General features: G+C 49.1%; 1 protein-coding gene across 10 annotated transcripts in view; it reads left to right on the forward strand.

Moving 5' to 3' along the window:
* Window positions 1-17,777, forward strand: part of EIF4G3 (eukaryotic translation initiation factor 4 gamma 3) — a 419,008-nt gene that overhangs the window by 309,011 nt on the left and 92,220 nt on the right. For all 10 annotated transcript variants that reach the window (XM_030222062.1, XM_030222064.1, XM_030222063.1 and 7 more), the window contains 2 exons: window positions 14,710-14,909; window positions 17,252-17,371. In XM_030222062.1, coding sequence (XP_030077922.1) covers window positions 14,710-14,909; window positions 17,252-17,371 — 320 coding nt within the window. The remainder of the gene's footprint in view (window positions 1-14,709; window positions 14,910-17,251; window positions 17,372-17,777) is intronic.

Raw genomic sequence — 17,777 nt, forward strand, 5'->3', positions numbered from 1 at the left:
GCCAGTAGGGTCCTGTCAGACCGACTAGCATCGGACCAGACACAGAGGACGCATCAGGATTCAAGTTGAGCCAGAGGAGGGCACCCTTAGTCTCCCGGTTTATCAGAGGAGAAAGTCTCCCACCAAAGGAGCTCTGGTTTTTTTTATTTGGTTTTTTTTTTTATAAGGGAGATAGCTAAGACCATCCCATACGATTTGGAAGTTGAAGACACATCCAGGGCTGAAATGTTGGACATCCATGGCTATGAGGAGCTCTCTTGTGCAGCTGGTGCATAGGAAGGCAGACTCTATGTATAGAGTCCAGAAGGCTCCCAGATTCGAGAAGCAACAACTTCCACTTCAAGAGGTCATTGACTTCATCAAGAAAAGAACTGATATCATGAAATCTCTTGGTCCACACCTTGTGTGGCCTCCTCAGAGGGTCTTGGGTAGTGCCCAAAGGGAGATCCTGCTACTCTCAAAGGAGGAGTCAAAGCAAACAGGGCTAGAACCCAAAGTAAGACAAGGCAGGGAAAGAACTGGGTCCAGACAAGACAGAGACAAAACTATGACAAAGACACGACGGACAAGGCAGGAATTAGGAAATAAGGCAGGATTGAAGCTTGAAGATGAGGCTCGGCTGGGACTTGAAGGCAAGGTTCAGCTGGAATTGGAACACACACAAGGAAACTGGAAGACGTTGCGAAGGCACTGGGACCAAGTCAGAAGGCTTCTTAAATACAGCAAAGCAGGAAATGATGCTCCCTGTGGGGTCCTCTGACATCTGCTGCAGGAGCACAAAAAGCCGTCTTCGGCACATGTATGCACCCTAAGGAGCTAGCATTGGTCAGCAGACAGAGCAGTGGCCCGCTGCCCCAGGGAACGCTGCAGGATCCTTAGGAAAAAGGTGTGGTGGGGCAAGGACACGGCAGAGCTGTGATAGGAGCCCCTCCTCAAAGGGCCTCCTCCCTTCAGTCCAGGGCAGAGTGTCACAGGAGACCAATGGTAGCACCTCAGGAGCACAGGAACAAGATGAACAGACATAAGTACATAAGTACATAAGTAGTGCCATACTGGGAAAGACCAAAGGTCCATCTAGCCCAGCATCCTGTCACCGACAGTGGCCAATCCAGGTCAAGGGCACCTGGCACGCTCCCCAAACGTAAAAACATTCCAGACAAGTTATACCTAAAAATGCGGAATTTTTCCAAGTCCATTTAATAGCGGTCTATGGACTTGTCCTTTAGGAATCTATCTAACCCCTTTTTAAACTCCGTCAAGCTAACCGCCCATACCACGTTCTCCGGCAACGAATTCCAGAGTCTAATTACACGTTGGGTGAAGAAAAATTTTCTCCGATTCGTTTTAAATTTACCACACTGTAGCTTCAACTCATGCCCTCTAGTCCTAGTATTTTTGGATAGCGTGAACAGTCGCTTCACATCCACCCGATCCATTCCACTCATTATTTTATACACTTCTATCATATCTCCCCTCAGCCGTCTCTTCTCCAAGCTGAAAAGCCCTAGCCTTCTCAGCCTCTCTTCATAGGAAAGTCGTCCCATCCCCACTATCATTTTCGTCGCCCTTCGCTGTACCTTTTCCAATTCTACTATATCTTTTTTGAGATACGGAGACCAGTACTGAACACAATACTCCAGGTGCGGTCGCACCATGGAGCGATACAACGGCATTATAACATCTGCACACCTGGACTCCATACCCTTCCTAATAACACCCAACATTCTATTCGCTTTCCTAGCCGCAGCAGCACACTGAGCAGAAGGTTTCAGCGTATCATCGACGACGACACCCAGATCCCTTTCTTGATCCGTAACTCCTAACGCGGAACCTTGCAAGACGTAGCTATAATTCGGGTTCCTCTTACCCACATGCATCACTTTGCACTTGTCAACATTGAACTTCATCTGCCACTTGCACGCCCATTCTCCCAGTCTCGCAAGGTCCTCCTGTAATCGTTCACATTCCTCCTGCGACTTGACGACCCTGAATAATTTTGTGTCATCGGCGAATTTAATTACCTCACTAGTTATTCCCATCTCTAGGTCATTTATAAATACATTAAAAAGCAACGGACCCAGCACAGACCCCTGCGGGACCCCACTAACTACCCTCCTCCACTGAGAATACTGGCCACGCAATCCTACTCTCTGCTTCCTATCTTTCAACCAGTTCTTAATCCATAATAATACCCTACCTCCGATTCCATGACTCTGCAATTTCTTCAGGAGTCTTTCGTGCGGCACTTTGTCAAACGCCTTCTGAAAATCCAGATATACAATATCAACCGGCTCCCCATTGTCCACATGTTTGCTTACCCCCTCAAAAAAATGCATTAGATTGGTGAGGCAAGACTTCCCTTCACTAAATCCGTGCTGACTTTGTCTCATCAGTCCATGTTTTTGTATATGCTCTGCAATTTTATTCTTAATAATAGCCTCCACCATCTTGCCCGGCACCGACGTCAGACTCACCGGTCTATAATTTCCCGGATCTCCTCTGGAACCCTTCTTAAAAATCGGAGTAACATTGGCTACCCTCCAGTCTTCCGGTACTACACTCGATTTTAGGGACAGATTGCATATTTCTAACAGTAGCTCCGCAAGTTCATTTTTTAGTTCTATTAATACTCTGGGATGAATACCATCAGGTCCCGGTGATTTACTACTCTTCAGCTTGCTGAACTGACCCATTACATCCTCCAAGGTTACAGAGAATTTGTTTAGTTTCTCCGACTCCCCCGCTTCAAATATTCTTTCCGGCACCGGTGTCCCCCCCCAAATCCTCCTCGGTGAAGACCGAAGCAAAGAATTCATTTAATTTCTCCGCTACGGCTTTGTCCTCCTTGATCGCCCCTTTAACACCATTTTCGTCCAGCGGCCCAACCGACTCTTTGGCCGGTTTCCTGCTTTTAATGTATCTAAAAAAATTTTTACTATGTATTTTTGCTTCCAACGCTAATTTCTTCTCAAAGTCCTTTTTTGCCCTCCTTATCTCCGCTTTGCATTTGGCTTGGCATTCCTTATGATCTATCCTGTTACTTTCAGTTGGTTCTCTTCTCCACTTTCTGAAGGATTGTTTTTTGGCTCTAATGATTTCCTTTATCTTACTGTTTAGCCACGCCGGCTGACGTTTAGTCTTTTTTCCCTTTTTTCTAATACGTGGAATATATTTGTCCTGAACCTCCAGGATGGTGTTTTTAAACAGCATCCACGCCTGATGCAAGTTTTTTACTCTGCGAGCTGCTCCTTTCAGTCTTTTTTTCACCATTTTTCTCATTTTGTCATAATCACCTTTTCTATAGTTAAACGCTAGCGTACTTGATTTCCTAGTTTCACTTCCTTCAATGCCAATATCAAAACCGATCATATTATGATCACTGTTATCAAGCGGCCCTCGTATCGTTACCCCCTGCACTAGATCATGAGCACCACTAAGGACTAAGTCTAGTATTTTTCCTTCTCTTGTCGGCTCCTGAACTAGCTGTTCCATGAAGCTGTCCTTGATTTCATCAAGAAATCTTATGTCCCTTGCGTGTACAGATGTTACATTAACCCAGTCTATATGCGGGTAATTGAAATCCCCCATTATTATTGTGTTGCCCAGTTTGTTTGCGTCCCTGATTTCCTTTAACATTTCCGCATCCGTCTGTTCGTCCTGGCCAGGCGGACGGTAGTACACTCCTATCACTATCCTTTTCCCCTTTGCACATGGAATTTCAATCCACAGTGATTCCAAGGAGTGTTTTGTTTCCTGCAGAATTTTCAATCTATTTGATTCAAGGCTCTCGTTAATATACAATGCTACCCCTCCACCAATCCGATTCACCCTATCACTACGATATAATTTGTACCCCGGTATGACAGTGTCCCACTGGTTATCCTCCTTCCACCAGGTCTCAGAGATGCCTATTATATCTAATTTTTCATTTAGTGCAATATATTCCAACTCCCCCATCTTATTTCTTAGGCTCCTGGCATTCGCATATAGACATTTCAAACTATGTTTGTTGTTCCTAAGTACATCATACTTCTGTGAATTGTCCAAAAAACGTAGGTCCTTCTGGGATCAGAGGAATCCTGAACCATATCCCCATGGTCCAGTTCTTTGGCCATGGTACATGACAGTGAACCTTGAAATAGTCCTAGGTAAATTCCAACCAAAAGCCCAGATCTTGGAAACAAAAAGTGAACAAGTCTACACTAAGGAAGGCTTTCTCCAGGTAAAGGGATCCATGGCATCCTAGTTTTACCAACACAAGGACTCGTCGGGGCTTTTGTGGCCTTTGCACAATTCAAGGGGTAGTGATCTATTGGGCTGTAGCCGCAGACCGACTATAGTAGGCGAGTCACTTGGGCTAGGCATGGCACAAGGCGAAGCTTGGCAGAAGACATGGCAGGCAGGACGACTGAAGGCAAGGTGGACAGGACAAGACAGACTGAGCAGGAACGACTCAGTGGAAGCAAGGCAAATATGGCTAGAACTGGATCCAGACAAGGCAAACAAGGCAAGAACCAGGTCCAGACTAGACAGACAGAACTACAACAAGGGGCACAGTGGGTAAGGCAGGAATTAGGAAAGAAGACTGAACTGGAACCTGAAGGCAAGGGCCGGCTGGGACCTGAAGACACACAAGCAAAAGCACCAGGACCAAGTCAGAAGGCTCCTTAAATATGGCAAATCAGGAAATGATGCTCCTCAGCAGCTTCAAAAAGGCAATTTCCACCTCAGTGTTCCAGTCAGAAACCAACCCTTCAAAGCATCAGAAACTAAGTCAAAGCCCAGTGCCTCTCCTTAGCCCTGCAGTCCATGCACAGTCAAGTGCTCCACAGGATAACATTAATCCAGTTCTCAAGCACTTTGTACATGACAGTGCCTCTACTTTGCAATCCATGAAGGTTCCTCCATCATTGTCACACCAGCCTACCCCTGGGGATTTGGTTCTGGTATAGGAGTGCCCCTGAAGCTCTCCAGGTTCTTTTAAGCCCCCTGGTCTGGTCAGCAATCACCAGAGTATGTTCCCTCTCCTCAGGAATCCCAGTACTTCCATCACTGGGATCTCATTCCTGTAACTACAGATTCCATGTCCTTGACTTTCCCTCAGTCTCAACCTCAGTCCTTTGACAGGGCACCCACTGAGGAATTGTCTTATACCAAATTTATTCAAAAAAAATTTATACTGACCTTGTCATAGCATCAGAAATTCAAGGTAATAAAAAAGACTTCAGGTATCTTTTACAGTCTTGCTCAGCCATAAAAGATTATATTGCATTGCCTAACCATGATCTTTTACTAGAGCTTCATCTTAATGTATGGAAAACACCTTCCATTCTGCCTACATCCAGACGCTTAGAACAGTGCTACAAAGTGCTACCAGTTCTAGGACACAGTCAAAACCTGCTTCAATTTCGGTCAGTAGTAACTGAAGCAGCTGTAAAAAAAAAAACCCCATATGGTTACCAAGCCCCAAATCTACAGTCCTCCAGGAAGGACAGTAGACATTTAGAGTCCATGGAGGGGAAAAAGTGTACCAAAGCTCTGTTAACGCTAAAAATCATAGCTCACCAGTTGCAAATTCTAAAACAGCTGGAAGATTTTTATGCTTTCTTTCCATTTTACTCCTCAAGAGCAAATTGTTAATTTTCATCTTGAGCTATAAGATTCAACCTATCATCTTATTTGATGCTTATGATACTACATCTAGAACAGCAGCAGCAGCTTTTGCAATGAGAACAGCCTGGCTCAAAGCTTGAAGCCTCAGAGAAGGGACCTTCATGGCAAATTGACAGATGCTCCTTGCATAGGTAACAGTCTTTTTGGAGAAAAAGTAGAAGGTGTAGTAACACAAGTTAAAGATCATTTTTCAACAATAAGGGAACTCTGACCGAACTCAGGACAACTACTCAATCAAAGAAGGTAAACCGATATCAATAAAGAAGACCATTTCAGTATTCGTATTTCCAACAATTTTACCCCAGGAGAAGATATCACCCTTTCTCCGAGGACAAGCAGGCTGCTTGTTCTCACGACTGGGTGACGTCCGCGGCAGCCCCCACCAACCGGAAAGAAGCTTCGCGGGACGGTCGGCACGCAGGGCACGCCCACCGCGCATGCGCGGCCGTCTTCCCGCCCGTGCGCGACCGCTCCCGCCAGTTCCTTTTTTTCCGCGCCTGGAGAGAGTCGTGCTTTGCCGCTCTCTCTACTTCAGCCGCCGGATTCTTGCGATCGCGTATACGCGGATCGCGCTTCGTTTAATTAATTTCCTTTTAGTATTTCTCTGTTAAAAAAAAAAAAAAAAAAAAAGAAAAAAGACTGCGCGTGTGGAGCACGCGCTCCCCTTTTCCCTCGCTTCCAGCGGGGACGCCTCGTTGCGGCCTAGTGGCCGCTCGGTCGGCTAGTTTTTTCGTGGTGTGATTTTAGCCACCATTGCCGACTTTGACTTCGCCGACGCGATTTTTCCGTCGATGTCCTCGAAGGTCCCGAGTGGATTTAAAAAGTGTGGTCGCTGCGGCCGGCCGATCTCGCAGACCGACACCCACGCTTGGTGCCTCCAGTGCCTCGGGCCGGAGCACAATCTCAAGTCGTGTGCGCTGTGTCTCGGTCTCCGGAAACGGACTCAGGTTGCGAGGCAAGTTCTGCGGGACCGTCTTTTCGGAACTTGCGCCGGCCCCTCGACGTCGACCTCGACGGCATCGGTATCGAAGGCCGGATCTTCGGTACCGGTATCGATGCCCGAGACATCGGCACCGATGGCAGCGACCCCAGGAGAACAGGTCCCGTCGGCCCGCCGGTCCGCCGGTGAGAGTGGGGTTGAGAGGCCGCGTGGGCTGTCGGCCCCGGTCACTCCCTCAGCTCGTGAGCCACGGGACCGAACCCTGTCGGACCCGGTACCTCGAGACCGAGGGGGATCGACCTCCTCCTCCTCCATGCCCTCCGGCGCCGGTGACGTGCACCGGAAAAAGGACAAGAAGCGCCGTCACCGGGAGCCCTCGGTGCACCCTGAAGGGGAGTCGACGCCGAAGCGTCATCGTAGAGAGGAGAGATCTCCGTCGGTGGTGGAGGTACCGACGCGTCGGGGTTCCGGCACCTCGGTGCCGTCTCCTGGCCCCCAGCAGCTTCTGGCACCGACACCCTTACCGGCCCCACCGCCTTTCCCGGCAGCGGGCCTGGACGAGTGCCTCAGAGCCATCCTTCCGGGGATCCTGGAAGGGCTGATGCGCCAGGCTGTGCCGGCGTCGGGGGTGCTTGCGCCCCCGGCGCCGATGACTGTGGCGCCGGGGGTGCTTGCGCCCCCGGCGCCGATGACTGTGGCGCCGGCGAGCTCTAGCCCGGCGCCGGGGCTGTCGACACCGCCGCCGCTTGCGGTGCCGGTCTCGACCGCCACGCAGGTGGAGTCCCCGTCGACGTCGATGGAGGGAGCTCCGTCCCCGCCGGCGCGGGAGTCCACCGCTCGACGACACCGAGGCCTCGGTGCCTCGACGTCGAGCCGGGCCCGGTACCGGACTCAGCTACATGAGCTAATGTCCGATACCGAGGATGAGGACTCGTGGGGGGAAGAGGAAGACCCGAGATATTTCTCCTCAGAGGAGTCTACGGGCCTTCCCTCGGACCCCACGCCATCACCGGAGAGGAAGCTCTCACCTCCTGAGAGTCTCTCCTTTGCCTCCTTTGTGCGGGATATGTCCATAAGCATTCCCTTTCCCGTGGTCTCTGTGGAAGAGCCGAGGGCCGAGATGCTCGAGGTCCTCGACTATCCATCACCACCTAGAGAGTCCTCCACGGTACCGCTGCACAATGTCCTGAAGGAGACGCTGCTTCGGAACTGGGTGCGACCACTAACTAACCCCACCATTCCCAAGAAAGCAGAGTCCCAGTACAGGATCCACTCTGACCCAGAGCTCATGCGGCCCCAGTTGCCCCATGACTCAGCGGTCGTGGATTCTGCTCTCAAGAGGGCACGGAGTTCGAGGGATACCGCCTCGGCGCCCCCGGGGCGGGAGTCTCGCACTCTGGACTCATTTGGGAGGAAGGCCTACCAATCCTCCATGTTCGTGACCCGCATCCAATCTTACCTGCTCTATATGAGCATCCACATGCGGACCAATGTGCAACAGCTGGCGGACCTGGTCGATAAGCTCCCGCCGGAGCAGTCCAGGCCTTATCAGGAGGTGGTCAGGCAGCTGAAGGCGTGCAGAAAGTTCCTGTCCAGGGGGATTTTTGACACCTGTGACGTGGCATCTCGTGCTGCGGCCCAAGGTATAGTGATGCGCAGGCTCTCATGGCTGCGTGCCTCTGACCTGGACAACCGCACCCAGCAGAGACTGGCTGACGTCCCTTGCCGGGGGATAATATTTTTGGCGAGAAGGTCGAGCAGATGGTTGACCAACTGCATCAGCGGGAAACCGCTCTCGACAAGCTCTCCCACCGGGCGCCTTCAGCACCCGCCCCCGCGGGCGGGCGTTTTTCCCGGGCCCGGCAGGCTGCACCCTATTCTTTTGCGAAGCGTAGGTACAACCAGCCGGCCCGAAGGCCTCGTCAGGCACAGGGACAGCCCCAGCGCGCTCGTTCCCGTCAACAGCGTGCGCCTAAGCAGCCCCCTGCGCCTCCACAGCAAAAGCCGGGGACGGGCTTTTGACTGGATCCATGGGAACATAGCCGCCCTACAAGTGTCCGTACCGGACGACCTGCCGGTCGGAGGGAGGTTAAAATCTTTTCACCAAAGGTGGCCTCTCATAACCTCCGACCAGTGGGTTCTCCAAATAGTGCGGTACGGATACGCCCTGAATTTGGCCTCCCTGCCTCCAAATTGTCCTCCGGGAGCTCAGTCTTTCAGCTCCCATCACAAGCAGGTACTTGCAGAGGAACTCTCCGCCCTTCTCAGCGCCAATGCGGTCGAGCCCGTACCACCCGGGCAGGAAGGGCAGGGATTCTATTCCAGGTACTTCCTTGTGGAAAAGAAAACAGGGGGGATGCGTCCCATCCTAGACCTGAGAGGCCTGAACAAATTCCTGGTCAAAGAAAAGTTCAGGATGCTTTCCTTGGGCACCCTTCTGCCAATGATTCAGAAAAACGATTGGCTATGTTCCCTGGATTTAAAGGACGCATACACTCACATCCCGATACTGCCAGCTCACAGACAGTATCTCAGATTCCGCCTGGGCGCACGGCACTTTCAGTATTGTGTGCTGCCCTTTGGGCTCGCCTCTGCCCCACGAGTGTTTACAAAGTGCCTCGTGGTGGTAGCGGCCTACCTACGCAAGCTGGGAGTGCACGTGTTCCCTTATCTCGACGATTGGCTGGTCAAGAACACCTCGGAGGCAGGAGCCCTCCGGTCCATGCAGTGCACTATTCAACTTCTGGAGCTGCTGGGGTTTGTGATAAATTACCCAAAGTCCCATCTCCAGCCAACTCAGTCTCTGGAATTCATAGGAGCGCTGCTGAATTCCCAGATGGCTCAGGCCTACCTTCCCGAAGCGAGGGCCACCAATCTCTTGGCCCTGGCTTCGCGGACCAGAGCGTCTCAGCAGATCACAGCTCGGCAGATGTTGAGACTTCTGGGTCATATGGCCTCCACAGTTCATGTGACTCCCATGGCTCGTCTTCATATGAGATCTGCTCAATGGACCCTAGCTTCCCAGTGGTTCCAAGCCACCGGGAATCTAGAGGATGTCATCCGCCTCTCCACCAGTTGCCGCACTTCACTGCTCTGGTGGACCATACGGACCAATTTGACCCTGGGACGTCCATTCCAAATTCCGCAGCCCACGAAAGTGCTGACGACGGATGCATCTCGCCTGGGGTGGGGAGCCCATGTCGATGGGCTTCACACCCAGGGTCTGTGGTCCCTCCAGGAAAAGGATCTGCAGATCAACCTCCTGGAGCTCCGAGCGATCTGGAACGCACTGAAGGCTTTCAGAGATCGGCTGTCCTGCCAAATTATCCAAATTCGGACAGACAATCAGGTTGCAATGTATTACGTCAACAAGCAGGGGGGCACCGGATCTCGCCCCCTGTGTCAGGAAGCCGTCGGTATGTGGCGTTGGGCGTGTCGGTTCGGCATGCTTCTCCAAGCCACGTACCTGGCAGGCGTAAACAACAGTCTGGCCGACAGACTGAGCAGAGTCATGCAACCGCACGAGTGGTCGCTCCATTCCAGAGTGGTACGCAAGATCTTCCGAGAGTGGGGCACCCCCTCGGTGGATCTTTTCGCCTCTCAGACCAACCACAAGCTGCCTCTGTTCTGTTCCAGACTTCAGACACACGGCAGGCTAGCGTCAGATGCCTTTCTCCTTCATTGGGGGACCGGCCTCCTGTATGCTTATCCTCCCATACCTTTGGTGGGGAAGACCTTACTGAAGCTCAAGCAAGACCGCGGCACCATGATTCTGATAGCGCCCTTTTGGCCCCGTCAGATCTGGTTCCCTCTTCTTCTGGAGTTGTCCTCAGAAGAACCGTGGAGATTGGAGTGTTTTCCGACTCTCATTTCGCAGAACGACGGAGCGTTGCTGCACCCCAACCTTCAATCCCTGGCTCTCACGGCCTGGATGTTGAGGGCGTAGACTTCGCTGCGTTGGGTCTGTCTGAGGGTGTCTCCCGGGTCTTGCTTGCCTCTAGGAAGGATTCCACTAAAAAGAGTTACTTTTTCAAGTGGAGGAGGTTTGTCGTTTGGTGTGAGAGCAAGGCCCTAGAACCTCGTTCTTGCCCTGCACAGAACCTGCTTGAATACCTTCTGCACTTATCAGAGTCTGGCCTCAAGACCAACTCAGTAAGGAATCACCTTAGTGCGATTAGTGCTTACCATTATCGTGTGGAAGGTAAAGCCATCTCTGGAGAGCCTTTAGTCGTTCGATTCATGAGAGGCTTGCTTTTGTCAAAGCCCCCTATCAAGCCTCCTACTGTGTCATGGGATCTCAACGTCGTCCTCACCCAGCTGATGAAACCTCCTTTTGAGCCACTGAATTCCTGCCATCTGAAGTACTTGACCTGGAAGGTCATTTTCTTGGTGGCAGTTACTTCAGCTCGTAGGGTCAGTGAGCTTCAAGCCCTAGTAGCTCATGCTCCATATACTAAATTTCATCACAACAGAGTAGTGCTCCGCACTCACCCAAAGTTCCTGCCGAAGGTGGTGTCGGAGTTCCATCTTAACCAGTCAATTGTCTTGCCAACATTCTTCCCCAGGCCGCATACCCGCCCTGCTGAACGTCAGTTGCACACATTGGACTGCAAGAGAGCATTGGCCTTCTACTTGGAGCGGACACAGCCCAACAGACAGTCCGCCCAATTGTTTATTTCTTTCGACCCTAACAGGCTAGGGGTCGCTGTCGGGAAACGCACCATCTCCAATTGGCTAGCAGATTGCATTTCCTTCACTTACGCCCAGGCTGGGCTGACTCTTGAGGGTCATGTCACGGCTCATAGTGTCAGAGCCATGGCAGCGTCAGTGGCCCACTTGAAGTCAGCCACTATTGAAGAGATTTGCAAGGCTGCGACGTGGTCATCTGTCCACACATTCACATCACATTACTGCCTCCAGCAGGATACCCGACGCGACAGTCGGTTCGGGCAGTCGGTGCTGCAGAATCTGTTTGGGGTGTAAATCCAACTCCACCCTCCAGGACCCGAATTTATTCTGGTCAGGCTGCACTCTCAGTTAGTTGTTCTTCGTAGGTCAATTCCTGTTGTTTCCTCGCCGTTGCGAGGTTCCATTGACCTGGGTTCTTGTTTTGAGTGAGCCTGAGAGCTAGGGATACCCCAGTCGTGAGAACAAGCAGCCTGCTTGTCCTCGGAGAAAGGGTATGATACATACCTGTAGCAGTTGTTCTCCGAGGACAGCAGGCTGATTGTTCTCACCTACCCTCCCTCCTCCCCTTTGGAGTTGTGTGTTTCATCTTTTGCTAGTCATTCAACTGGCGGGAGCGGTCGCGCACGGGCGGGAAGACGGCCGCGCATGCGCGGTGGGCGTGCCCTGCGTGCCGACCGTCCCGCGAAGCTTCTTTCCGGTTGGTGGGGGCTGCCGCGGACGTCACCCAGTCGTGAGAACAATCAGCCTGCTGTCCTCGGAGAACAACTGCTACAGGTATGTATCATACCCTTACTCAAGGGCCACAGCTTCAGCAGCAGCCTCAGCAAGTCTGTCCTCAAAAGCAATGGTCAGGAGACCAGAAATTACAGGAGTTTCAAGCAGCTCCACCTGCCAAGCCAGTGCCTTCCTTTTGATTCCATCCTGGTGGGTGAACAGCTCTTACACTTTTACAAATAGTGACAAGCTATAACAACATACCGTTGGGTTTTGAAAAATCATCTCTCAGAGCTACAGGCTGAACTTCATCAGCAGACATCCACCGCAACTCCCAGTCAGGGACCAGTATCCTCCTCCTCCTCTCACCATTAGTAATCGAGGAAGTCCCTTGTCAGTTTCAAAGCCAAGGGTTTACTCATGGTTTTTCCTCATTCCAGAAAAGGATGGCAGGCCTGTACCCTGTTCTAGATTTATTTGAACAATCAGTATATCAAGAATGAAAAGTTAAAGATGAACACAGTTCTACCAGTGCTCAACTTAAATGATTGACTTGTTTTTCTTTTCTTTCTCTCTTTTCTTTATACAAAAAGGAAAAACAAGTGTGGCACTTATCAGTCATTTGGTGTGGAACTTGGTTGTATTGAGACTTTTGTTTTCCTGACTGATTTATTGTAGTTTTTACTATATATATAATGGTCTTTTTTTTTTTATTATTCAGTGATATGTTGTGTTCACTTGTCAATAAAAAGATTTAAAAAATAAAGACTAGCCGTTCTCAACCTAAAGCATAGCTACACCCATATTTCAATCCTTCCAAATCATTGGCTGTTCTTGAGATTCACCTTCCTTCATCAGCATTTCCAATACAAAGTTCTTCTCTTCAGACTTTCATCAGCCCCACAAGTTTTCATGAAGTGCCTAGCAGGCACAGCACTGTGATGAAAAGGCCACTATGTTTGCCCTTATCTGAATGACTGGCTAATATCAATGCCTACACAGGTTGGCGTACTAAACACCTTATTCACCACCACTTTTGTTCTACTTTTGTTTTCTTGGCATTTTATTTTTCCAAGCATGTTGGTCCCAGTTTCTCTTTTCTGCTTTCCTGTCTGTCTTCTGCTCATTTCCAGTGAGGGCTGTCCATTTGTTGTTTCTCCACTTTCCTCCTTTTTTCTTCCATTCCCTCACTTCATCCACCTCTGATATATTTCCTCTTTCTCTCTTCCTACCTTAGCTGCCTCCCCCCCCCTTTGAGTTCAGCGCCTCTCCCGCCTCTTCTTTAAGTCCTCCCTTGAGTCCAGCACCTCTCCCTCTTCTTCCCTCAGCCCCCCCCCCGTGAGTCCAGCAGCTTCCCTCTTCTTCCCTCAGCCACCACGTGAGACCAGCAGCTTCCCTCTTCTTCCATCAGCCACCACGTGAGACCAGCAGCTTCCCTCTTCTTCCATCAGCCCCCACGTGAGTCCAGCAGCTTCCTTCTTCCTTCAGCCCCCCCTCGTGAATCCGCAGCTTTCCTCTTCTTCCCTCAGCCCCCCTTTGTGAGTCCGCAGCTTCCCTCTTCTTCCCTCAGCCACCACGTGAGACCAGCAGCTTCCCTCTTCTTCCATCAGCCACCACGTGAGACCAGCAGCTTCCCTCTTCTTCCATCAGCCCCCACGTGAGTCCAGCAGCTTCCTTCTTCCTTCAGCCCCCCCTCGTGAATCCGCAGCTTTCCTCTTCTTCCCTCAGCCCCCCTTTGTGAGTCCGCAGCTTCCCTCTTCTTCCCTCAGCCCCTCTCGTGAGTCTGCAGCTTCCTTCGTTTTCCTTCAGCCCCCCTCGTGAGTCTGCAGCTTCCCTCTTTTTCCCTCAACCCCCCCTCGCGAGTCCGCAGCTTCCCTCTTTTTCCCTCAGCCCCCCCCCCCCCCCCCCCCTCGCAAGTCTGCAGCTTCCCTCTTTTTCCTCAGCCTCTCCCCTGGCAAATCTAGCATATCTCCATTATTCTGCCCCAGGCCACACACCCCTCCCCTGTCAAACCTTCACTAATTTGCGGACAGCAGCAGCAGCCAGAACACATTGCTTGGGCCGATCTGGAGCCATTTCTCTGTCACCTCTCACCCTTGCCTAAACAGGATGTTGGGTCAGAGGGGCGGGACATAGCAGCGGAAAGGATCCAGTTTGGCCCAAGCAACGTGTTCTAGCTGCTGCTGCTGCTGCCTGCAAAGAAGAGAAGGTTTGACAGATTGGGGGGGGGGCAGAATGACGGAGAGGTGCTGGATCTGCAGTGGAAAGGAAGGGAAGAAGAGATATGTTGTAATCTTGAAAAAAAAAAAAAAAGCATTGCTCTTTGTGCCAGCACCACAACACACCTCCTGGGTGATACACCAGTTGAGAACCGCTGCTCTAATGGTAAATCACATTTCCTATCATTTTTATATTATTATATTATGATGGTGCTTTATGATTCTTAGCTTCCCATACAGCTCTGTTCGGACAGTTGTCTGGTCTTTTAACTGCTTCCTTACAGCAAACCGAGGTTGTACTCAGTACAAAAAGTGCACGTCTTCCAGTTTTTTTATTCTAGGAGTGTTGAGAAAATGGATAATGATCACTTTCTTTTCCCCTTTTTTTTCCCCTTTTCATTTCATTCAGATATTTTTTTGGCTACAGGTTTTCTGTCCACATTCACAGATAATATCCATTTATCCTTTTCTAAGGTGGAAACTCTAATGAGCAACTTCAAGGTGCTTCCCATGAACTTCAGCCAACTCCTGTTCTTATAGAACAGTGGAAGCCTCAGGATCATGAAGGGAAAAAGCAGTATGATCGGGATTTCCTGCTTGGCTTCCAGTTCATGCCTGCTTGTATACAGAAACCCGAAGGACTGCCTCCCATCAGTGATGTGGTCCTTGACAAGGTGGGTTGTTGGTAGGGGATTTGTTTACCCTTGAAGGATCCCTTCCTTTATTGAGATGAAAAAGATTTGCAATACTCTTGAAAAACGGAGAGTAAATCAGATATTTTGTTCTTTTTGAGAGAGATGCTAAGAGAGACTGAAACAGAAGAGTAGCCTGAGCAGCATGCAGAGATGGGAGAAATGAGAAGAGGATGCAAAATGTGCAGAAACATGAGAATGGGGTGGAGTGGGGGCAGGAAAGGGCAGAGACAAGATAATTTATTTATTATGGTACTTATATACTGCCTTTCAAAAAAAGAAAGTCAAAGCGGTTTACAATAAAATGGAAACAGGAACTACAATAATGATAGGACAGAAAACAAAACCACACAAAAGCCACGTGGGCCAGGACAAAATGCTACTGCCAAAGACGAACCAGGGCCAAGAGCCATCCAGGTTGAGGGTGGCTAGTTGGGGAATGCTTATACAAATAGATGAGCCTTCAGAAGCTGTCGAAATCGAAGATAGGAAAGTTCAGAACAAATATCCCAAGGGAAGAGAATTCCACAAAGCAGGTGCCGTTGGGTAGACTCCAATCTAGTTAGGTAGAGCGGATGAGTGAGAAGCTGGTGAGCTGAGGCAGAATGCAGGGCATGGGCAGGCTGGTAAGAAGTTATGAAGCTGGCTTAAGTATAGGGGAGTAACCAGGTGAAAGGTTTTAAACTCAGCTTAAGAACCTTATTTGTTACGAGGTGTTTAATAAGGTAACCAGTGGTGTTGTCTGAGAAGTGGGGACACATGGTCAAAATGGCAGGCACGAGCAATATTCTGAACCGTTTCAAGTTTTTTCAGGGCAAGTGAGGGAAGACTATTGTATACAATGTTACTATAATCCAGCTTAGATGCAACCAGTGCGTGTAGAAGAGTTGCACAGCTACTGCCATCAAGGTAAGGGCAGATGAAACGAATTAACTGAAGAGAAAGAAAGCAAGGTTTAGTCACTGCAGCAATTTGTGAATGAAAAATAAGAGCAGGATCAATATGGATCCCTAAATACTTGAGGGAGTCCACGAGCTGGATAGGAAAGCCCTGTAGGGAGAGGGAACAGTAGTAGGGAAAGATTTGTGCCCAGTAACCCACAGGGCCACCGTTTTCTTGGGATTCAAAACCAAACGATGGGTTGAAAGCCAGTCACCAATTTTATTCAGAAAAAGATGGAGGGAAGAAAAATTAGGACTAGCAGGGTTCTGGGGTGAAACAAATAAGATATCATCTGCATAGATATAGCAACAGATCTGGAATTCTTGAATCAGCAAGGCCAGTGGACTGAGGAAAATATTAAACAATAGTGGGGAAAGTACTGAACCTTGGGGGACACCACATGTTAACGGGAGTTCAGTAGAAGATGACTTCAGATAGGATAGTGACTTAGGAGAATGGCGGACAAATGTTAAGGCTGGAAAAGAGTGTGACGAAACAGTAGTTAAATGAAAAGTTACATCCTTTACCTTTTGAAAATTGTACTCCAGTAGAAAGATCCTATGACAAATAAACACCTAAATGGTCCATCCACTCTGTCCCGTAGAGATTCATCCAGCTTAGGTAGATAAACGTGTAATGTTCCTTATACACCCCAACTCAGACTCCCGCTTCCCCTTCCCCTAAGTCTTTCGATCCTCCTGTTAACCCATTTACAATGTCCACCACTGAATTCAAATTGCCTTTTTTTTAACCCTCCCCTCAGAACACATCTTCTGAAGTGGGTTAAAAGTATGTGTCCTATGAAAACCTGTGCGGGCTTTTAAGCAAATTACATGAGAGCAGTTTTCACTTGGGTAAACGGCTGAAAAATATCCTCCCTGTAGTTACAAATTTGTAATGAGCTTGAGCTTTTTATTAATTGACATGGTTTAAATATCTTCCAGTTAATGTGCTGCAGAATTCATTTGATTTATCTTTATTAGGACACAATCAGCCATGATTAGTTTGAAATACAGTAAGATGAATTGATAAAATTGTACCTTTTTCATTTTGTTTTCTGTAATTAGAATTTTGCCCTTGAATACATTTATTTTGTAGATTTTTATGGAAATGTGCAAGTCCAACTGGATAGCATTATACTTGTGAGGTCAGAGGACTTTGTAAAACTACAAAAATAAAGGTTGTACCCAAGCTTTTGAGACCACATGGTCCCTTTTTCAGAGAAGATGTTTGCTTCTTATCCTATGATTGTGCATGACCTCAAATACACAATCATCTGGTCAGAAGTACCTTATTTATCATAAGCTATTGGCAGTTCATTATTGTTTATCTTTCTGAAGTTGGAAAGGTAGTTTTCTAACTGACTTTGCTCCTTTCTACAGATCAATCAGCCAAAACTGCCCCAGAGAACGTTGGATCCTCGCATCTTGCAGCGAGGGCCAGATTTCACCCCAGCTTTTGCTGATTTTAGTAGGCCCAGTTCGAGTGGTCGTGGCATGCCTGTAAGTGTTAATTAGTTTCATTCTAGCTGGAGTAGAGTGATGTGGTAGCCGTGTTAGTCCACTTTTAAAGGTAATCAATAGAAATAAAGAAACATAGAAAAGAAAATCAGATGATACCCTTTGATTAGCTTTCAAAGGTAACCCTTCTTTTTCAGATCAGAGATAGGCAAATGTTGATAAATAACAATATATATAAAGCATTCCAATGACAGTCTTACAGGAGGAGGGTGGGGTAGGTAAGGTGAGAAACATGGGAGCTGGGTGGATGACAGGGAAAGATTCATGGTGATGGGTGACAAAGCAGTAGAATCTTATGGGCTAGAAAACCCAGATCTTTAAGTCCTGTCTGGTGGGTGTCAAAACATTTGGTCATTCTGACTTCAGAGGTCTTAACGTTCCTGGATTG

Source organism: Microcaecilia unicolor, chromosome 13 (assembly GCF_901765095.1).
Source record: "Microcaecilia unicolor chromosome 13, aMicUni1.1, whole genome shotgun sequence".
NCBI lineage: Eukaryota > Metazoa > Chordata > Amphibia > Gymnophiona > Siphonopidae > Microcaecilia > Microcaecilia unicolor.